This window comes from Vulpes lagopus, chromosome 2 (assembly GCF_018345385.1).
Source record: "Vulpes lagopus strain Blue_001 chromosome 2, ASM1834538v1, whole genome shotgun sequence".
Classification (NCBI taxonomy): domain Eukaryota; kingdom Metazoa; phylum Chordata; class Mammalia; order Carnivora; family Canidae; genus Vulpes; species Vulpes lagopus.
This window is the reverse complement of record NC_054825.1, coordinates 73490821-73513454: the sequence shown is the minus strand read 5'-3', so window position 1 is coordinate 73513454 and position 22634 is coordinate 73490821. Positions and strand designations below refer to the sequence as shown.

At 41.4% G+C, this 22634-nt stretch overlaps 2 protein-coding genes across 5 annotated transcripts in view; one reads left to right on the top strand and one right to left on the bottom strand.

Moving 5' to 3' along the window:
• Nucleotides 1–22634, top strand: part of NUSAP1 (nucleolar and spindle associated protein 1) — a 39730-nt gene that overhangs the window by 4298 nt on the left and 12798 nt on the right. Inside the window, exons 2-6 of one of the 4 annotated variants that reach the window (XM_041740466.1) lie at nt 2214–2282; nt 10510–10641; nt 11786–11900; nt 17279–17386; nt 20826–20935. In XM_041740466.1, the coding sequence (XP_041596400.1) occupies nt 2214–2282; nt 10510–10641; nt 11786–11900; nt 17279–17386; nt 20826–20935 (534 nt within the window). Of the gene's footprint in view, nt 1–2213; nt 2283–10509; nt 10642–11740; nt 11901–17278; nt 17387–20825; nt 20936–22634 lie in introns of all 4 variants that reach the window. The other 3 variants (XM_041740463.1, XM_041740459.1, XM_041740470.1) reach the window with 3 other exon arrangements.
• LOC121484616 (transmembrane protein 169-like) lies at nt 9154–10220 on the bottom strand. The gene is given in 4 exon segments (XM_041744072.1): nt 9154–9533; nt 9731–10085; nt 10087–10123; nt 10180–10220. Coding segments are annotated over 4 exon segments (813 nt in total).

Below are 22634 nucleotides of genomic sequence, written 5' to 3'. Positions count from 1 at the left end.
GGCTTCTTTCTGTCCTTCAGTTCACCAGCCCACCTCAGGGCTTGATGTGCCCTCTAATGGAATGCTCTCCCCACATCTTCACCTGCTGCTTGTTCACATTTCCACTTAAAAGTCACCACATCTGAGAGGCCTTTCTTGACTCTTCTAACTCAGGTAGCAACTCACCCCAGTCCCCAGTTTAATTTTCTGGTAGCACCTGATGTCATATCCCTTATTTTTAGCTCATTTCATTGATAGGCTGTTTCCCCAGTAGCCCACCCCTGGAAGTTCCTAGAGAGTGGAAACATTGTCTCTCTGGTTCATCACTGCCTCTGCGTTGCCTGGAACAGTATGCAGCATGATAAATGCTTGTTGAAGGGGATGAGAGAGTAGTGCTGATACTAACACCTGTACCTCCTCCTCAGCTCTCTTGAGCATCACCCCATAATATTTAACCTGTTAACATGCCCTGATTTGGCCCTGCCACAGGTACCTTGTTTCATCATTGTCACATATTTGATGAGGTTTTTGTGTTATTTTAAGAAAGTGTTCTGGAAACTGTACAATGAAGAGCCTGTGATTAATAATACTGTATGGTATACGTAATGTGCAAAGATAGGTCTTACGCAAAGTGTTCTTAAAACCAGAAAAAAACAAAACCCAAAGAGGGCAGAAGGAAACTATTGGTGACAAAGAAGCTTATGATTGTAATAATGGTTTTGCAGGTATACATTTACTTTCAAACACATGAAATTGTATGTATTAAATATCTATAGCTTTTTATATGTCAACAAATGAAGTAGTTGGGGAAAAAATTATTGAAGAACCACGAATACCTGAATTCTGCCCTGCCAATCACCCCTTTCACAGAGAAGATCCCAAGAGAGATTCAAGGAACAATAGCAAATAGGAAATAAGCAGCACTTTATTACGAGCTGGTATGGTGCCTGAGAACTTGATGTAGGGCATACTGGTAAACTGGCTAGGGGATGTGCTTCACACCTGTCCCCTAAAGCACAAACCAAATTTGGATCTCTGCCCCTCTCCTGGACACATGGCCTGTAATAAATGGTATGAGATGTGGTGGCTGGGCCCACATTGCAAATAAAATATCTGGTTCTCAGCTGCATGGCTGAGTGGAAGAGGAGGAAGAGACAACCCAACCAATATGCTTGACTTTTTAAAAGCACAAGAAAATATAATCAATCAGATTAGTATATCTCTTTCAGAAAGGGAAGGTTTCTTGTGGTAGGAAGAGAAACTAGGGGTCCCTTTGCTCCAGGGACCTGTAACCATCCTCCTCCCAAGCCTGCCTATGTTTGGCATTCCCCATCTGAGAGACCCCCAGCATGTTCCATCAGCTGTCCAAGCCAGAAACCTGGGTGTAATAAAGTCTCACTACTCCTCAAACCTATGTTCATACTGATTTTACTTCCTAAAAAAGTTTCTAATATGTCCATAATTGCCTTAGCCCAGGCTCCAGCTCAGGCCACGGTCCTTTCTGGTTTCCTTATAACAGCCTCCCAGCTGCTCTCCTGGCTTCTGTCTTTCTGCCATCAACTGCATCTGGCACATTATACAGCTAGAGTACTGCAAAATTGGTCCCCCTACTGCACTGCTATAGACTCTTCAGACACTGCCTTTTGCTCTGAGGGTTCCTACTCTTACAGGCTTACAAGGCCTGGCAGGATTGGCCCCTGCCCCCTTTTACAGTGTCTTCTCTCCCTTTCCCTTAACCATTCCATGTTCCAGCCACACTGAACTTGAGTTCCCCAATCTCCACCCTCCTTCTTGCCTTCCCGTGCCATATCATTACCTCGTCCCTCTGGCCACTGCTGTCGTGTTCATCCTTCAGACCTCAGCAACTACAGACATCGTGCCTTCATCTTAGAAGTGGCATGTCCAGTTACCTGATGACGTCTATCCTGCCAGCCCAGACCTTGGCAGCTGAGCCTATCTGTGTTCCTGCACCACAGTCTGGGCCTCCTCATGCTGGCTCTCAGCTCTCAGTCGTCATGGCTCTTTCCCTGCCTGACTTCCCCATTTGCCCGTGAAATCTGTGTGGGGCCAGTTCTGTCTTGGTCGTCCCTCTGTTCCCAGAGCCTGCCCAGAGGACATTGGAGGAATATAAGAACAGGAAAATAATTATCCTCAAAAACAGGAAAGTTAATAATGTATCTGTTTTGGTTACTTGATTTCTGGCCCTACTGATACAGTCTTTAACTCTCCTGTAGGCAGACAAGTTGTTAAAAGCCTTGAAAGCCTACCTTAAAGATGAAGCAAAAAAAGAAAATGAGAGTCAGGTAAGTAAGCTTTTTTTTTTTTTAAATCACCTATTACTACAGCAACTATATTTAAATAATGAGTGGTAAAGACAACTAGTGAAACTCAAGACATGTTGATCCCCAAAATCAGTGATCCCCAAAGAGATCATTATTGGTAATAAATCCTTTCATAATAACTATTTGTTATAGAGCAACTGCCTAGTAGTGAGTAACGTGTTGAATGTTCTCATAAAAATGCAACGTGTTGATGTTCTCATAAAAATGCAAAGGCTAATTAATTACTAGTTGCCAAACATTACAAGAGCTAGCTTGGTGTGAGCAAGGAAGGAACAGGATTTGAAGCCCAAAAAACCCAGGTTAAGTAGCTGTTGTCATTTCTTTTTATGTGATCTTGGAAAACTCAAATGCCTTAATTCTTATTTTCCTATTGTTTAAAATGGACACAACATCTGCTTTGCTAAATTGAATGTTAAGAAAAATAAAAAAAAAAATAAAAAAAAAGAAAAATCAAATGATATAGGGCCTGTGAAAGTGGCTTGTGGTGAACTGTAAACCAGAATAATAGGGGAGGAAGTTGTCATCACTGCCTCAGACCGAAGGTTTTTGACAGGCCTGACGTATTCCGTGGGTGCAGTGTTAGGGCCAGGATTCTAAACTTAGAGGAAAATCCAGAAAGATCTTAAGCCCTAGGCTTTGAAGAGCATCCATTATCTATCTGGAAATGAAGGTAAATATAAACATGAATTAAAAATCTAGCCACTGGGGGTCCCTGGGTGGCGCAGTGGTTTGGCGCCTGCCTTTGGCCCAGGGCGCGATCCTGGAGACCCGGGATCGAATCCCACGTCGGGCTCCCGGTGCATGGAGCCTGCTTCTCCCTCTGCCTGTGTCTCTTCCTCTCTCTCTCTCTCTCACTGTGTGCCTATCATAAATAAATAAAAATTAAAAAAAAAAAAAAATCTAGCCACTGGCCTCCCTCATCCCCCTCCCTGTCTTTACTACTTCTATAACTATATTCCAAGTTATAAACATTTAAAATTATTAATACTCAGATTTGTTTTGGGTCATCTGGGTAGTTCATTTGGTTATGCATCCAACTTTTGATCTCAGCTCAGGTCTTGATCTCAGGGTCATGTGTTCAAGCCCCGCACTGGGCTTCATGCTGGGTATGGAGTCTACTTAAAAAATATACATAAATTTTTTAAACCGTAAGGCAAAATTTTTTTTGGTTCCAGGTTTAATTAACCTAAAATAACAAAAAAGGATTAATTTTGAATTCTAGCTTTAAGAATTTACATCAACTAGATCTCAATCTGTCTATATATAGAGAATTATACATATATGTATATATAATTCTTTTAATAAGGATACGATTAGAGCCATTTGAAATCAAGATTTTAGTTTGGATGGTAGTTAATAGACTAAAATTAGTGTATTTTGAATTCATCTTAAAGGCCATTTTTTTTTAAGATTTTATTTATTTATTCATGAGAGACACAGAGAAAGATAGGCAGAGACACAGGCAAAGGGAGAAGCAGGCTCCCCAAAAGGAGCCCGATGCAGGACTAGATCCTGGATCCCAGCATCATGCCCTGAGCCGAAGGCAGACACCCAAATGCTGAGCCACCCAGGCATCCCAGGGCCATTCCATTTTGAAAACAATTCATAAAAGCATGATGATAGTCCAAATTCAGTCAGATAAAGAGTTCCTAAGTGTTGAATCTATCAATAGTGAGCTTGGGGCACCTGGATGGTGAAACCTGTTAAGCGGCTGCCTTCAGCTCAGATCATGATCCTAGGGTCCTGGGATCAAGCACCATATCAGGTTCCCTCCTCAGCCTGGGGTCTGCTTTTCCTTCTCCCTCTCTATGCCATCCTACCTCCCCTCATCCCACACCCCACTTGTGCGCTCTCGCTTGCAAGTTCTCTTTCTCTCAAAAAACATCTTAAATAAATCTTTAGGCTGACTTATTTTTAGGGAAAACATGTACATAAGCAGTTACAGGAGGCAGGGTGGAGAGCAAGAAAGAATTCTCAGCAGACTCCCCACTGAGCAGAGAGCTGGTGGCATGGCTCAATCTCAGGACCCCCAAGATCATGACCAGAGCTGAAATCAGGAGCCACCATTCAAAGGACTGAACCACCCACACACCCCTCAATAATGAGCTTAGATTGGTAGGAAGACCTGACACAGAGTTTATTAATCTAAGGCTACAGAAGGAGTCAACACAGTCCAAGTACATAGCAAAGAGATCATTGATGTTGCCAAGAATTGACAAATGTGCAAACTTCCAGACCTCTACATCTGAGTGAGTGGGACATCGTATCTTATGGAATCCTTGTTCTTGCACTGTAGGTCAGCCTTAGTTATATGAGTTGGAGTAGTTTTGTATGTGGGTCAGTCTGGCTGTGTACCAAGGACTCCCTTGCTCTAACCAGGTGGGCCTCGTCAGAGTTGGAGTTAGACAAGTCTATTACAGGAACATCATGGTGCATTCAGGATTGAACACCTCCTCGTTGATCTGGGTCAGCCTCCCACACATCAGTGTGTTTAAGATGCATGGGATTAAAACAATCATCTGCAGGGTTGTGCTAACAGACCTGTCCTGCACTCTGCTAATATGGAGTCCCTGCAGGAAGGCTAAATAAGTACTTTATTTTATTTTTTTTTAAAGATTTTTATTTATTTATTAGAGGGAAAAGCAGGCTCCATGCAGGGAGCTCGACATGGGACTCGATCCTGGGAATCCAGGATCACACCCCAGGCTAAAGGTGGCGCTAAACCGCTAAGCCACCGGGGCTGCCCTAAATAAGTACTTTAAAAGTGTCTCCATATTCCAACAATACCTGTAACCCAAAGATGTCACTTCTATAGTAGAAGCAGTTTTTTTCTTCCATATGACTATCCAGGGAGTTGGGAAGTGGGATCCAGATTGTATCTTTCTCATGTATCCCACCTTTGAATTTGTTTACCTGTTTTCACCTTTCATTTGCTGACCTTCTTTGAGGTGAATTGACGGGTACATCTAGATGTCCTTTACCACCCTTGTCTCCTTGTTCCTTAGCTCCTGTAACTTTTTTTTTTTTTTTTTATGCGGGACTCAATCCCAGGACCCTGGGATCACTACCTGAGCTGAAGGCAGACCCTCAACCACTGAGCCACTCAGGTGCCCTAAGCTCCTGTAACTTTCCTTGCCAGTCTTCATCCTGGACTTTATATCACTTAGAACTATTTCACTTCTGTAACATACAGAAGTCTAAACGTGCCATTCTCTAAGCCTCCTTATTGACTTCCAACACATACATTTTATATTATTTATTTATTTTACATTTTATATTTATATTGTGGTTCTCATTGCAGGATATATGAGAGAATCATTTGGGGAGCTTTTTACAAATGGTTTTATATATATATATATAGGCCTTATCAAGCCCCAAGCCAACTAAATCAGCTCTCAGAGAATGGGGTCTAGGCACCACAGTGAAATGAAGTGAAAAATCAGGATACAAAGCACTCTATCCACCACTTCCATGTGAGAGTGCCAGGTGTCAGTACTGTTTAAAATACTGGAAGATTTCTCTGTAAGGAATTTCAATACTATCAAGCTAAGGCCTGTCTTCTGGCATTCAAGGATTCCCTTGCATAACAGCCTCCTCCTCACCTAAGGACCTTAGTAGATCTGACCCCACCAGATAAGGCCCTCCCACACATCCAAGCCCTTAACGAGGTTTTTCTTGTTTTGAAATAGGGTAGACAGCCAACAGCAGACATTTGAGGGGAGGCCTGCAGTGTGAGAGAGCTTAAGATAAGTAAAAAGATAACCCTAAAGGAGACCCAGATGACACAGAAAACAAAAGCTTTAAAAAAAAGCCTCAAGAACCTTAATGATTTATAAACTGGAATCAAGCTACACAGACAAGGCACAGATGATTCAATTAAGGTTATATAACAAGCTATTAATGTTAACGACTTAAGGAGAATAGATGATAGACATTGAGCAAGAAAAGACAAGAGGTGAAAAAGTAGAAGGATTCTGTATTTGGATCTTAGAGGATGTTTTATGTAGCTGTGAGACGAGATTTAAAGTTTTCAGAGTCTTTAAAGCAGCAAAGGTAGCTAATAGTGAAGTGGTGTGGTGCTCTCAGGAAGAAGATGGGAGAGGAGACTGGGACCAGTGAACTAAGCTGCAGCCCACTATAGGCACTACAAATGGCTGCTGCAAATACAAATGATTGCCCCCCGCCCCGCCCCCCTAACAAACTGCACGTGCTGCATAAGCAACCACCTGCAGCGAAGCCCTGGAAATAGGAGGCCAGGGCAGAGGCAGCGGCTTTCCATTATAATCTCTCTTCAGTACTTCATAATTTTTTTTAGCCACATGTGTATAATATTAGTCTATTTCAAAAAATTAAAATTCATGTATAAAAACAAAAACACCAAAAGCAAACCAAGCCTCACCTATTTTTTTTTTCCCTAGTGCTTCCATAGTTTGATTTTTTACATTTAAGTCTTTTACCCATCCAGATTGCATTTTGGTGTGGAAATAAAGGGATCAAGGTTCATTTCCCTCTCCCCACCAAAAAGATAAAAAGCATAGTTTTCTCTGCATCAAATGTTGAATCATGAATCTAGTCTTCCCCCATTAATATGAAGGACAACTGTTATCAAACGATGAGTTCTTATATAAATAAGTCTGTGTGGGATATTCTGGTACTTGTACCATACTCTTCTGATAATGTAGCTCTTTTAGTGTATGGTTGTACAGGTGTCAGTCTCACTAACTCCCTTATTTTGGCTTTGGATGAGTTAGACTCCAAGCCTCAGTTTCCCCTTCTGTGAAATGAGAATAAGGTTAGTACCTATCTCATAGTCTTTGAGGAATAAATGAGGAATAAATAAACTTTGAGGAATAAATAAACTCATGTGAATGTGTACCCCAATATTACAAGGTGTGATATTAGTTGTAATTATTAGAGCACGGTGTGTCTATTCAAAAAAATTAATGCTAATTTGCTTATTTACTCACACTAAGAAAACTTTGAATGCTTTCTTGAAAAGCCTAATTTTTAAGCTGGGGTTGTTTTTTGTTTTTTTTTTTTAATTCATTTTTATTTTTATTTTCTTTGTCTTCATTTCAATTGTTTACAGTTTTGCAAAAGCACCAGAGAACACCAAGGTTACTTTCAAAATGCTGGGCAGTTTTGTTTTGTGTGAAACTAATTATAAAAAAAAAAAAGAAGGAAAGAAACTAATTATAGTTGTTTCTATTGTTTTTAAAAGGCGTTTTTCTGAAAATGGTGTTCAGCATACTTTAGGCAAATGTCCCTGTCCTTCTGTAGGAGAGCACTACTGACCCATCTGGTTTGATTCACAGTTCTTAACAGTGCTTCTTCCTGAGACGTCAACAAGAAATGGGCATCAGGTGTTCTTCTAAAGACCCAAACCTCCAAAAAAAAAAAAAAAAAAAAAACTGCTTCATCTCTTGGGATTTGATTTTTTTTTTTTTTAAATTAGACACCCTCTGGACTAAATTTAAATAGGAAAAAAGAGTTCAGATTCTATGAATCTAGATTCATCTGGTGTACACCCCTTAGTGGCCAGGAGGACACAATTTTCACAGCACAGCCAAAATATTCCAGGAGGTTCTGAGTGAATGAGGCTGTGAGGTCTTGCCAAACAACAGAAAGCTAATCCTGTCTTTGAGCAGTTAGGGCTACTGAAACCTGTTGGGGGAAGTTTGCAATCCCTCCCTCCACAGTCTTTAATATGTAGGTTATATTAAATATCACTCCCCAGTCCTGCCTTCAATACAGGAAAAAAGTTATGCTACTAATTATATTCAACTCTTCCTTTCTAAAAACCCTGAAACCACATGACATTACAGACTAATTGCAAAGTACATGAGCTGCTAATATCTATTGGTAGCATATACACAGTATATATAGCTAGTATCTAATATAAATTCTCTATGTAACATTCAGTCCTGAATAAATAAATAAACACAACTGTATTAGCAGTTTGGGATCTGAATATATTTAAATAATTACCAGGAGGCAGAGACTCTTTATGCCTACCAAAATAGCCATGTTTTCTTTTTTTTGCTTAAATTAGCGGAACCCATATATTTAGCCTAGACTATAGCTGCTTAACCAAAAGACTACATTTCTCAGCCTCTTTTGCCTGTGAGGTCATGTGACTAAGGCCTGGCCAATGAAATATAGGAAGTGTTGAGTGAGACTTCCCCAAAGAAGTCTCCTTAAAAGGAAAAAAAAAAGGGCTACATCCTCCTAATGGTAGGGGAATAAAGCCTGGGATTTGGATGACTTGGTCAGGTACCCCGATGGTCGGCCTCCAGACTTCTGCACAAGAAAGAATGAAATTTCTATCTTGTTTAAACCACTGATATTTTAGGATTTGAATTACATGCCACTATATTAAAATCTAAGTAATGCACAAAAATCTTCACATCCTGCTGTACTGTGGTAGCCCTGTCCTAAGTGTTTCTCTCCATCCTACTTATGATCTTTTTGGTGAACTTGGTCTCCCTGGAGCCTCCGTTTTCCCCTGTCACATTTAGTCACATACTCCCCTGGTTTCCAGGGACCGGTAACATCTTCAAACTCCTGAACTTAAAACTGAGCTCCTTGTCCCAGATCAATGGTTATTTTAGAGCAGGAAATGAGAATTCATCCATGGATAGACAGCTTTGGCATAAATTGCTTTTCTGTTCCCTGCCCTCCTGGAACCACTGAGATGGTAGAACAGAATAGTGCGGCTACAATTTTCCAGAACTGAGAGAGGTAGGGGGCTAATTTAAAGCAAGAATCTTCTGCAATTGGAAGACAACATATAGGCTACTGAGATGAGAGAAGGACGTAAGTTTTTGGAAGTTCAGACAGTGGAAGTTTCTACTTCCTGGGTGGGGTCCTTGTTGGAGAGATTGCCTGGAATATTGTCCGATTTAAGCTCTACAATGCTGTAGGGAGAACAGCCCTCCAGACCTAGCTTACTGCAGAGCCAACATAGAAGCCTTTCTCCATCTTTCTCCATGTCCCGGGCAGCTTGCCACCATGCTCCCCTGGACCATATGAGCTGGACCACAGCGGCATAGAGGCCCAGGGAAGAGGCCATGGCCATGGCAAGAAAGACAACAAAAGAGAGAATAAAGACCACAGGCAGACCGACCAGCATCCAGAGGACCAAACGGGGCCCATGGTCTCCTCCCATTTGGCAGGCCTTTATGTCTTCTGGTGTTATCTCCCTTGATGACCCTTGAGGCTTGGTCAATTCTTTTTTTTTTTTTTTTAATTTTTTTATTTATTTATGATAGTCACAGAGAGAGAGAGAGGCAGAGACATAGGCAGAGGGAGAAGCAGGCTCCATGCACCGGGAGCCCAACGTGGGATTCGATCCCGGGTCTCCAGGATCGCGCCCTGGGCCAAAGGCAGGCGCCAAACCGCTGTGCCACCCAGGGATCCCGGCTTGGTCAATTCTTGCAGCTCCTTCTCTATCAGTGTGACGTGGATGTCCACCATCTGGCCCTTTTTCTTTCCTCGTGTGATGGTGCCAGTTAATGTGACATAGCGGCTGTCCACGAGCATGTTCCATATATCATCATCCGTAGGATAGTCTAGAAAATCATCTCCCTCCTCTTCATCAGGCTGGTCTCCACCTTCTAGTTCCCCAGGCTCCTCCAGTTTCTCATTTTCTGACCAGTAGATGATGATAGATTTTGGGCGGGACTCTTTCCTGCAACCCATTGTGGATTCCCCATCCAGGGCCAGGGCAGCAGCCACGGCCTTCCTGAGAGAGCCCTGTTGGGGGGCTTGGGAGCTGGCCCTGGCCTTCTACTGGTCCAGCTCTTCCTCAGGTCTAGTTATTCCGTGGGAGGTGTCTGACTTGCTTGAGCAAACTCACGATTCACACATCAGAGCTTCTTCCTGGATGGGGCTGTGCATGCCAGGGACAAAGTCTGGCACAGGACCCAGACCGAGTCAGGCAAGCAGCTGCCACCGGGGAGCTGCCATCCACTGGGAGGATGCAAACCTGCCACTAAGCTGGGGTTGTTAAATGAGATTGCTTCTTCTCAAACCCTCTAAAATTCTTCTTCAGGCCTATAATTTAGTACAAGACAGTTTTAAAATTACCTTTTATAAAATACAGTTTTTATTCAGTTTAAATTCTGATTCTTCCTGCACATTATAACTCTAAAAATAGGACATGGAAGATTAATGTCTTTCTTTTTAGAATGGAACTCAAACTTCTGCATCCTCCTGGGATGAGACTGAGATGCAGATGAGCAGCCAGGAACAAGCTAAGAGGGAGCCAGTTGGCCACATCATCAAAACAAGGAGAAGGTGCAAGAACCCTGACTCCCAGGTGAATGGACGTGTACCAATCTTGACCACCACCTGTGCCAAAATTGGTATATTCTTAGGAAACTTTCTATCTGAATTTCTTTGGTATCAAATGGTTGTAAACTGTGTGCTGTAAGCTCCATGAAATCACAGACCCGAGGCCACGCTGGTCATCCTCACACCCTGGGTGCTAACTCTTGGAAACACTCACTAAGGATTAAGCACAAGTTCAATATTGGTCAAATAAATATGAAAATGAATTAAACACTCACTTAAGTGAGGGATAATATAAGAAGGAAAGAGAAACCAGTATCAGTAAGTTTTTTTTTTTTTTCTTTTCAACCTGGCCTTTGATCTAGTGATCACTCTTCAGTTGGTCATTCAGCAGAATGGTTATAGGATTAGCCAGGCACTTCCCTCATTACTATTTTTTTAATTCAGGAGAGGCAGAGACATAGGCAGAGGGAGAAGCAGACTACATGTGGGGAGCCCCATGTGGGACTCGATACGAGGACCCGGGATCACAACCTGAGCCGAAGGCAGATGCTAAACCACTGAGCCACCCAGGTGCCCACCACCCCTCCACTTTGAGAGGACTCTGATTTTATTCTTTTTTATCCTCTCATCCAAATGTAACTTTACAAAACACAGTCCTAATTTTTTTTTTAAATATTTTATTTATTCATGAGAGAGAGAGAGAGAGAATGAGAGGCAGACACACAGGCAGAGGGAGAAGCAGGCTCCATGCAGGGAGCCTGACGTGGGACTTGTCTCCCTCTCAGGTCTCCAGGATCACACCCTGGGCTGAAGGCAACGCTAAACCACTGAGTCACGTGGACTGCCCCCCCCCCACCCGTTTTTTAAGATTCACAGTCCTAATTTTTATTTTCTAGTTCCCTATAATCCATTGGCTGTTAGACTATCCATTTAGACTGATAATTTCTCATCTCTCAGCTGTTCTTGCCATTTATGCTTTTCAGTGGTCCTAGTATGTCCTATTCCCAAATCTGCCACTCAGAAATCTAATTCTCCTCCTTCCTTTAGCCCCTTGTCAATTTGGGTGCTTATCTTTGGAAGGCAGTGGTGACTTTTTATCATTTATTCCCTTTTAACATTTGTAGCAGGATCATTCAGAGATAAAAATAAGTGATCACACTGACTTCCAGGATCCAGAGAAGCAGGAAAACCAGGATCTCAGAACTGTTGGAGAAGTTCCTTCACCACTAGATGAGAACCAAGGAGAGGAGAATGCAGTCTCCACAGGAAAAAGAAGAATAAATGGTATGCCAAATAAGTAAAAACAAAACCCTGATATTCCTAGGGGACCCATGTGTGTTCATTTCCTAGGACTACCATAACAAACTAGAAGCTTTTTCTTGAAGTCCTATTACTGTTTCTTACACTTAATATTTCAACATACAGGGATCCCTGGGTGGCGCAGCGGTTTAGCGCCTGCCTTTGGCCTAGGACGCGATCCTGGAGACCCGGGATCGAATCCCACATCGGGCTCCCAGTGCATGGAGCCTGCTTCTCCCTCTGCCAGTGTCTCTGCCTCTCTCTCTCTCTCTCTCTCTCTCTCTCTCTGTGTGTGTGTGTGTGTGTGACTATCATAAATAAATAAAAATTTTAAAAAATGAGAGTCATAACAGTTTAAAAAAAAATATTTCAACATACCTTTCTGAGGAACACAGTTCAACCTATAACACCATGCTTTAGAACTCCTAAGTGTTCTGCAATGAAAGCGAAAGTTTAAACCAGATACAGTAGACCATCAAGTCATCTTTAGTACTGTTGTGGAAAAAAAACAGAGTAAGATTGGCAACTGGAAAGTTCAGGGAAGTTGATCTCTATTCTGACAAAATGAGGGCTCTGCTCATCACCATTAGCTCTTTCTGGCCTACTCCAGACCCAGGTACCCAAAGCTGATGGTCTTCTCAACAAAGACCCTTAAAAGGGGGCTGCAAAGTCTACCTTCCCAGTAGAGTTGCCTCTTTTATTATGATAAACGTATACTTAGTCTCTAACTTTCTAAAAACTTTTCCCCTAAAGTTTATCAACTAAAAGTTTGTTTCAATGAGACCAGAAAACTTCAGTTCCCCCAGACCTAACAGAATTTGACGCTTTATGATTTCATTCCTTGGGAACCCTGTCAACTCCCACAGTGTCTCTGTGTCCATTTTTCCCCCAGCAACTGTGTCTGCGCACCTGAGGCAGAGCCTGAGGGGTGGAGATGACCCACTTCCATGGGCACCGTGCAGTTATTGTGCAGAATTTCTAATGCTGAGCCTTCCCTTCTTCCCTAGAATTTTGAATGTCTTACTAAATATAGAAAGTTACCAGAGGTAGAGTGTCTGATACTGAGCCTGCAAGCCTTCAATTTTTAATAAACACCCTGGGGAATTTTGATGCATATTCCTCATAAGCCCATTTTAAACTCATGATTTACAGCAAGATAGAAATGACAAAGAGTCAGAAGTGGTGGTGGAAATACTGGTATCTGCTATTCCAGCAATCGTCTTGTCAGGGAGACTTAGCTGCAGGGCCCGGGTTCAAGGGCATGGAGAAACAAGCATGGACATGCTAAGTTCATGTAATGAAACACAGGCTGAGGCAGCCCCGGTGGCGCACCGGTTTAGCGCCGCCTGCAGCCTGGGGTGTGATCCTGGAGACCCAGGATCGAGTCCCACGTCGGGCTCCCTGCATGGAGCCTGCTTCTCCCTCTGCCTGCGTCTCTGCCTCTCTGTCTCTCTGTGTCTCTCATGAATAAATAAATAAAATCTTTAAAAAAAAAAAAGGCTGTTTGAAGAGCAAAAAATAGGATCACATAGTTTCTGGTGAGAGGTCTTTTTTATTTATTTTATTTTTTTTAAATTTTTTATTTATTTATGATAGTCACAGAGAGAGAGAGAGGCAGAGACACAGGCAGAGGGAGAAGCGGGCTCCATGCACCGGGAGCCCGATGTGGGATTCGATCCCGGGTCTCCAGGATCGCGCCCTGGGCCAAAGGCAGGCGCCAAACCGCTGCGCCACCCAGGGATCCCGAGAGGTCTTTTTTAAACTTATTTTAAAAAAAAAAAAAAAAACAGGGATCCCTGGGTGGCGCAGCGGTTTGGCGCCTGCCTTTGGCCCAGGGCGCGATCCTGGAGACCCGGGATCGAATCCCACATCGGGCTCCCGGTGCATGGAGCCCGCTTCTCCCTCTGCCTGTGTCTCTGCCTCTCTCTCTCTCTGTGACTATCATAAATAAATAAAAAATTTAAAAAAAATAAAAAATAAAAAATAAAATAAAATAAAATAAAATAAAAATAAAAAAAATAAAAATAAAAAAAAATAAACTTATTTTGACATAATTTCAGACTTAAAGTTGCAAGAATAGTACCAAGTGTTGCTATGTTCTTGATGTCTGAAATGTTAATGTTTTTGCCACATTTACTTTGGCCCTTCTCTATTTATATTTATATACATATATGCATCCATATAGGTATTGTATACATTTTGTTCCCTGAGAGTAAGTTGCAGAAATATGCCCCTTAATCCTAAATACTTCAGTGTTTGTTTTTGTTTTGTTTTACAATTTTATTTATTCATGGGATGTACAGAGAGAGAAAGGCGGAGACACAGGCAGAGGGAGAAGCAGGCTTCCTGCAAGGAGCCCAATGTGGGACTCGATTCCGGAACCCTGGGATCACTTCCTGAGCCAAAGGCAGACGCTCAACCGCTGAGCCATCCAGGTGCCCCTCAGCGTTTGTTTCTTAAAACAAAGTATGTTAGGGTCAGCTGCATGGCTGGCTCAGTTGGTAGAGCATGCAACTCTTGATCTCAGGGTTGAGAGTTCAAGCTCAATGTTGGACATAGAGCTTAAAATAAAACAAAAATAGACCCACAAGACTTCTTGTTTGTTTGTTTTTAAGAGTTTATTCATGAGAGACACAGGCAGAAGGAGAGGCAGACTCCCTGCAGGGAGCCCCATGTGGGACTCGATCCCGATCCTGGTGCCCCAAGACCACTCCCTGAGCCAAAGGTGACACTCAACCACTAAGCCACCCAGGCGTCCCAACCCACAAGACTTTTTCTCACAAATATATGGGATACAAAATACAAAATCTCATTGGTATGGATTCATATTCCACATTGCAACTAACCTTTAAGAAACTACCACTTGTCAAGTGGTACTTAACATAGTATCAGAAGAATATCCAGTTACTTGAAAAGGCTTAGTATTACAGTACTCTCCTCCCTCAACTACCTGTAGCAAGATTTGTTTTCATCTATACTTCTATATCATAACATACTGTATGCAGAAGCAAATAACAGAATCCAGCTATCAGATATTAAGTAAATTGTGAAAATATCTCTTCTCACTATTTTTGTTTTAAAAATCTTAGCCATTTTTCATAAATTTATTAAACATACAAGAACATTGTTTTCTAGTATATCATATTTTTTTAATGTTTTGATTGTAATATCTAATTGCCCATACTGATAAATAGAATGTAAACAAAAATGGGGGGAGGGTCCTCCATAATTTTTAAGAATATAGTAACCCTGAGACTAGAAGTGTGAGAATTGCTAAATGGTTCTATATATGACCTTATTTAGGTTTCATGATTTATTCTAGTCATGGCCATTAAAGCAAAGGAAAATCTTGGCTCTTGGATTTCATCCTGCTGTCTCTTTAGTCTACTATAGCCTGGAGTAGTTTAGTCTAACTTCAGTCTTCCTTTGTTTTTGAGGATGTTGCCCTTTCTGTGTGTGTGTGTTTTAAGATTTTTATTTATTTATTCATAGAGACACACACAGAGAGAGAGGCAGAGACACAGGCAGAGGGAGAAGCAGGCCCCATGCAGAGAGCCTGACATGGGACTCGATCCAGGGTCTCCAGGATCACGCCCTGGGCTGCAGGTGGCGCTAAACTGCTGCGCCACCAGGGCTGCCCTGTGTGTGTGTTTTTTGTTTAGACCTTTACTTTTTTTTTTTTTTTTTTTTTTTAATTTTTATTTATTTATGATAGTCACACAGAGAGAGAGAGGCAGAGACACAAGCAGAGGGAGAAGCAGGCTCCACGCACCGGGAGCCTGACGTGGGATTCGATCCCAGGTCTCCAGGATCGCGCCCTGGGCCAAAGGCAGGTGCCAAACCGCTGCGCCACCCAGGGATCCCAGACCTTTACATTTTTAACACAGGCCAGTTGTAGGGTGTCTCTGCCTTCGTTTGTCTAATATGTGCTGAGGGTTAGATTTAGATCATGCACTTTTGGCAGAAATTCCGCAGAGTGATTGTCAGTCATTGCCTCCAGAAGGCACAAGTCGTGGCTTGTTAGCAGCTTATCACTCTGCTGAGTTGCTTCTTTGTGAAGTTGTTTTTTTCTCCATTTTCTATTCCATTCCAAATACCCTGTTTTGCATGAAACTTTACCTTTCTGGTTTTAGAGCCAAGGTCTAAGCAGAAGCTCCAGCCCCTCCTGCTCTATCCAGTTATTCTTTTATGTTTTATGGATGCATTGGGAAACCTTCAGTATGAATGACATCTTTATAAGTAATATTCTTGAAAACCCACTTGGATTTTTTTTTTAAGATATTATTTATTTATTCATAGAGACACAGAGAGAGAATGAGAGGCAGAGACACAGGCAAAGGGAGAAGCAGGCTCCATGCAGAGAGCCCGAAGTGGGACTCGATCCAGGGTCTCCAGGATCACACCCTGGGCTGTAGGCGGCGCTAAACCGCTGCGCCACCGGGGCTGCCCTTAAAGATTTTTATTTATTTATTTATTTGAGAGAGTGAGAGAGAGCATGAGCAGGGAGAAGAGTGAGAAGCGGGCTCCCTGCCAAGCAGGGAGGCTGATGTGGGGCTTGATGCCAGGACCCTGGGATCATGACCTGAACTGAAGGCAGACATCTAACTGACTAAACCACCCAGGTACTGCCCCCACTTTGATATTTTTAAGTAAATTGCCTCAAGTTGAAAAAGATCCCAAAATATGGTTGTGAGGAAGAATAGCCAATACATAACACCATGATTTTAGCTGGATTTAAAGAACAAAAACAAGTATGGAAGTGGAGGACCTGAGGAAATATGCCAAAATGCTAATAGTAAGGATGTTTCTTAGGTGGGTGGCATTGTGGAATCTTTTTTTTTTTTTTTTTTTTTTTTTAAGATTTTATTTTTAAGTAATCTCTCTCCCTAACTTGGGTCTCAGATCAAGAGTCGCATGCTCTACCAATTGAACCAGCCAGCCACCCCAGGATTTAGAGGATTATTGTTCTAATTACAATAACCTATTCATAGGAAAAGTTTTGAAAAAGTGTTCTTCCATTTCTCATATATTTACGTAACTTCTATACTGGAAGCATAAAATTTCTGCCTACTTGAAGCATATGATCTATGTAGTGATACTGTAACTCATTCTTTGTGCTCATTTTTTCTATCACCTTGGCAGACTCCATCACATGAAAATGCGCCCATGTTAACTTGTAGACCTTCTTTTTTTCTTTTAAGTTTTATTTCAGTCATCTCTACACCCACTGTGGAACTTGAACTCATGACCCTGAGACGAAGAGTTGTATACTCCGACTGAACCAGCTGGGCACCCCCAACTTCTAGATGTTTCTTAATAGGGAGAACTTGTTGCAAAATCTTTGATTAGTTCTGTATCTTTAGATTCAGGTAATGAAGATTCAAAGGTACCTGCAGAAAGAAAGAAGCCTCTCTACGCAGATGGGTTTTCCAAACCTGGAAAAAGTAAAAGAACTATAAGTGCTACTCCAAGTAAGTTTTACACACAAACAAAATAATAGTTGGCTGCTTAAGCTAATGCCAAATAGGCAGTGCACAAGAACAGCTAAAAGCTTGAATGCACTAACTGGGCCTTGCATCTTCATTCTCTCACTAGCTCTGAGACCACGGGCATCTTATCCTCAATCAGCCTGCTTCCTCGGTTTACAGTGGGAGTGGGTATACTACCTATTTCATTAGGTTGATACAGACATACCTGATGTTGCACCTTCAGTTCCAGATCACTGCAATAAAGCGATTACTGCAGAAAAGTCAGTCAAATGAATTTGTTTCCTCAGTGCATGTGAAAGTTGTGTTTGACACCATGCTGTAGTCTGTTAAGTGTGTGATCTTGTTCAAAAAACAATGCACATATCTTAATTAAAAAGTAAGCTATTAAATAAATAAATAAATAAATAAATAAATAGTAAGTAATTGCTATAAAATGCTCCCCATCTGAGCTTTCAGCAGAGTGGTCCTTTTTTTTTTTTTAAGATTTTATTTATTTATTCATAGAGACACAGAGAGAGAGAGAGAGAGGCAGAGACACAGGCAGAGGGAGAAGCAGGCTCCATGCAGGGAGCCCGATGTGGGACTCGATCCCAGGTCTCCAGGATCACGCCCCAGGCTGCAGGCAGCACTAAGCCGCTGCGCCACTGGGGCTGCCCCAGAGTGGTCCTCCTTTTGCTGGCCAAGGGTCTTGCCTCAGTGTTGATGGCTGCTGAGTGATGCGTGATGGTGGTTGCTGAACATTGGGGTGGCTATGGCAATTTCTGAGAATAAGACAATGATGAAGTTTGCCACCATAGTTGACTTCCTTTCACAAATGATTTCTCTGTAGCATGCAGTGCTGTTTGATAGCATTTTACCTGCGGTAGAATTTCTTTCAAAACTGGAGGCCATCCTCTCAAACCCTGCCACTGCCTTATCAAGTATAAGTTTATGGAATATTCTAAACCCTTCATTGTCATTTCAGTAATCTTCACAGCATCATCACAAGGAGTAGATACCATCTCAAGAAACTACTTTCTTTGCTTATCCATAAGAAGCAACGCTTCATTCACTACAGTTTGATCATTTGGTCAAATGCATCTTGTAACAGAAGGCTGTCTCCTCTACATTAAAAATCTATTAATTAGCATAGTATCCACCTTCATTAATGATCTTAGCTAGATCTTCTGGATAACTTCTTGCTGCTTCTCTATCAGCACTTGCTGCTTCACTTTGTACTTTTATGTCATGGACTGTACATTAACCAACCTCTGCTAGATTCCAACTTTTCTTTTGTGGCTTCCTTAAGTCCTTCAGCCTTCACGGAATTAAAGAGCATTAGGGCCTTGCTGTGGATTAGGCTTTGGCTTATGGGAATACAGTGGCTGATTTGATCTTTACACAGACCATTCAGACTTCATTTCAACAATAAGGCTATTTTGCTTTCTTACCATTCGGGTGTTCTCTGGAGTAGCATTTTAATCTCTTTCGTGAACCTTTCCTTTGCATTTACAACTTAGGCTGAAAATTAGGGGACCAGTTAGCTATCTTGGCTTTTGGCATGCCTTCCTTGCTAAACTTAATCATTTCTAGCTTTTGATTTAAAGTGAGAGATATGCAACTCTTCATTTCACGTGAAGACTTAGAGGCAGGCTACTGTAAGAGAAGTCAGAATGTACCACATTTATTAAGTTTGCCATCTTATATGGGCACTGCCTGTGGTGCTCCAACGTAATTACAATATCAGTGACCATAGAGCACCATAGCAAATATATGACCACAGTGAAAAAGTTTGAAATATTGAACTAATTACCAAAATGTGATAGAGATATGAAGTGAGCCAATGCAGTAGGAAAGATGGTGCTTGACAAGGTTGCAGGAAACCTTCAATTTGTAAAAACGAAAGACAAAAACACCCAGTTTCTCAAAGTGCAATAAAACAAGGTATTCTTAAAAAAAAAAAACAAAAGCCAAGGTATTCTGTATATAGAGACTATTTTTCAACTTCTGATTACCTAACATAGCAACTAGCACATGGCAGGTATTCAGTAAATATCCGAGAATGAATGTCTATAAAGTATTTGGAATGATGTCCACCTGTAGGGTTTTTTTTCTTAATTTTTTTTTTAAGTACTCTCTACTCTCAACATGGGGCTTGAACTCATGACCTAGAAATCAAGTCCCATTCTCTACTGACTAAGCCAACCAGGCACCCTTAATTTTTTTTTTCAATAATAAGTTTAAGATTCCATATTTTCTTTTAAAGATTGTATTTATTCATGAGAGACCCAGAGAGAGAGCAGCAGAGACAAAGAGGGAGAAGCACGCTCCCTGCAGGGACCCCAATGTGGGACTTAATCCCAGGACTCCAGGATCAAGCCGAAGGCAGGTACTCAACTGCTGAGTCACTCAGGCATCTCGAGTGACTCTCCATATTTAAATATGTAATTTATTGTTCTCTATTGCCTGGCACATACAATGTTACGTGTTATTATGTTTATAGTACTTAAAGTGCTGCTCAGCATATATTAGAAAAGCATATGCTTAATATTTAGAATTTTTTTATTAAAAAAAATTTTTTAAGTGTTGTGTTTGTTTTCTTGTATGTGTGTTTGTGTGTTTGTTTTAGATAATCTCTACATCAGGGCAGCCTGGGTGGCTCAGCAGTTTAGCACCGCCTTCAGCCCAGGGCGTGATCCTGGAGCCCTGGGATCGAGTCCCACGTCGAGCTCCCTGCATGGAGCCTGCTTCTCCCTCTGCCTGTGTCTCTGCCTCTCTCTATGTCTCTCATGAATAAATAAAATATTTTTTAAAAAAAGATAATCTTTACATCCAACATTGGCTTAAACCCACAACCCCAAGATCAAGAGTCACACACTCCTCTGACAAGCTAGGCATCCCCAGTATATTCTTAATCAGAATAGCACAGAGCAGGGGTCAGCAAATTGCTGCTCACCTTGGTCTGTCTTCCAACCCTTAAGCTAGGAATGGCCTTTATAGTTTTAGAGGATTGTATTAAAGAGATGTGGCTACAAAAGCTAAATAAAATATTTACTGTCTGACCCTTTACAAAAAAGGTTTGCCAATCCTTGTTATAAAGCTTTCTAAACATTAAAATATGTCAAATTTATGATTAGGTAAAGGCCATTTGATTAAGGTGAGGGGAGAGGACAAATCTGTAATTGTTCTGTGGACTAAACCAAGTTGTCAGTGGGGAAATGGACAGTGGAGACATGGTGTTTCATAGTTGATAAGATGAATATACTCTGTCCCTGAGTTTCCAAAAGCTAAAAGATTTGAAATTAGATTTTTAGCAAAGATGATGTTGAAGTTGAATATCAGGGATGCAGAGAAAAGAATAAGTATTAACAGAAAGACAAAAGGAAGGTGAGTAAATGTATTTGTCTTATTATTAATTGTCATATTTTGGGGAACATTCTAGACTTTAAGAAGCTTCATGAGGCTCGTTTTAAGGAAATGGAGTCCATTGATCAATATATTGAAAGGAAAAAGAAACATTTTGAAGAACACAACTCATTTAATGAACTGAAGGTATGCTGATAAAATTTTTTCTTTTTTCAAAGATTTGTTTGAGAGTGTGCCCTCAAGTAGGAAGGGCAGAGGGAGAAAGCATCCCAAGCAAGCTCAGTGCTAAGCTTGCTGATCTGAAGACCCTGAGATCACTACCTAAGCTGAAACCAAGAGTCAGATGTTCAATTAACTGCCACCCAGGCACCCCTAGAATTATGTTTTCAATGGGACTGAACTCTCTGATTTTAATACCTTAGCTAATACAGCCAGCTTTTTATTACCCTTCCAGTGGAACAGATTTGAGTTTAATTTATCTTTATTATCTGAAATCACTCCCCCCCCCACCATAAGAATTTTCAGAACCATCGAAATAAAATCAGGAGTCTTCGCTATAAAGAACTCCAAAGTGCCAATAAGCTCTGTTTTCAACATTCACACATTGTGTTTATTACTTTTGTTGAGGATGGACTGATTTATGGGTGAAGCCATCTTCTTTTCCTGGTCTCTCACCTAAAGGAAAAAGGAATGAATTGTAGTGGCTAACTTAGAGGCTTCCTGATTACTGAACTCCTGGGACCCTTCAGTCTAGGTCCTGCTCTACTCAAGGTCCCTTCAAGTAAGAAAAGGTGATGAAGTCAACCCTGACGTTGAATTAGCAGAGCAGTGAGTTGATACCATCCTTATGTTATGTTACATGGTATCTAGTGTTAAAGAGATCCCACATAGAAGACTGGGTAACATTTACTCCAGAATTTAATACATATAGCTTGCTTATTTCTCAAAAAGAATTGGAGGCGGGCAGCCCTGGTGGCGCAGCGGTTTGGCGCCGCCTGCAGCCTGGGGTATGATCCTGGAGACCAGGGATCGAGTCCCGCGTCGGGTTACCTTCATGGAGCCTGCTTCTCCCTCTCCCTCTGCCTGTGTCTCTGCCTCTCTCTCTCTGTCTATGAATAAATAAATAAAATCTTAAAAAAAAAAAAAAGGAAGAAGAATTGGAGGCAAGTCTGTGGTATTACAACACAAAACAGTATAAAGCTGATTTGAAAGAGGCAGAACATGACCACTGTTAGCAGGGACAGTAAGTATCTGCTACATCAGTCAGTTGAGTTTTAGGTTTTCTGATACAAACACCAGTACAAAAACACACTAGGTAATAAGTTTTAAATAATTTTTAAAGAAACATACACTATAAACTTCTTAAAGGCTGAATCTAGAGTAATAACATTTCATTTTAAGTCTTTATAAAACCCCTGCTAACATAGTTGAAGACACCATTTATGAACTAGCTAACAGCAACAAAGCCAAGCCATGGCATTTGAATGCCTCCATTCCTGCATACTAATCCAACAGCATGGATGGAAAATCAGAGAAGAGACACTCAGTGTGCCCATAGTAGTACTTTGTTAATATTAGTAAGGGCTAGGTATCACTGTATTGGCAGTGGAATACCTAGACAAGTGGCCCATGCTGAGGATTTATATAAAGTGGACCTATAGTTTCTTTTCTTTTCTTTTGTATAAGAATGAGCTAGCAGCAAATATGCCTGAAGCAGGGCCACTCATTTTCCTTACCATGAAACTGAGTCTGCTTAAATACCTGATAGTCAAGTTTTCTATACTAATACGGGTGTTAGTTTCCCAGGAAAAAAAAGTGAGAGAATAAGTGTCTCAACCCTAAACTTGAGTTTATAAATCCTGGAGATATGTTAAATAAATGAGTA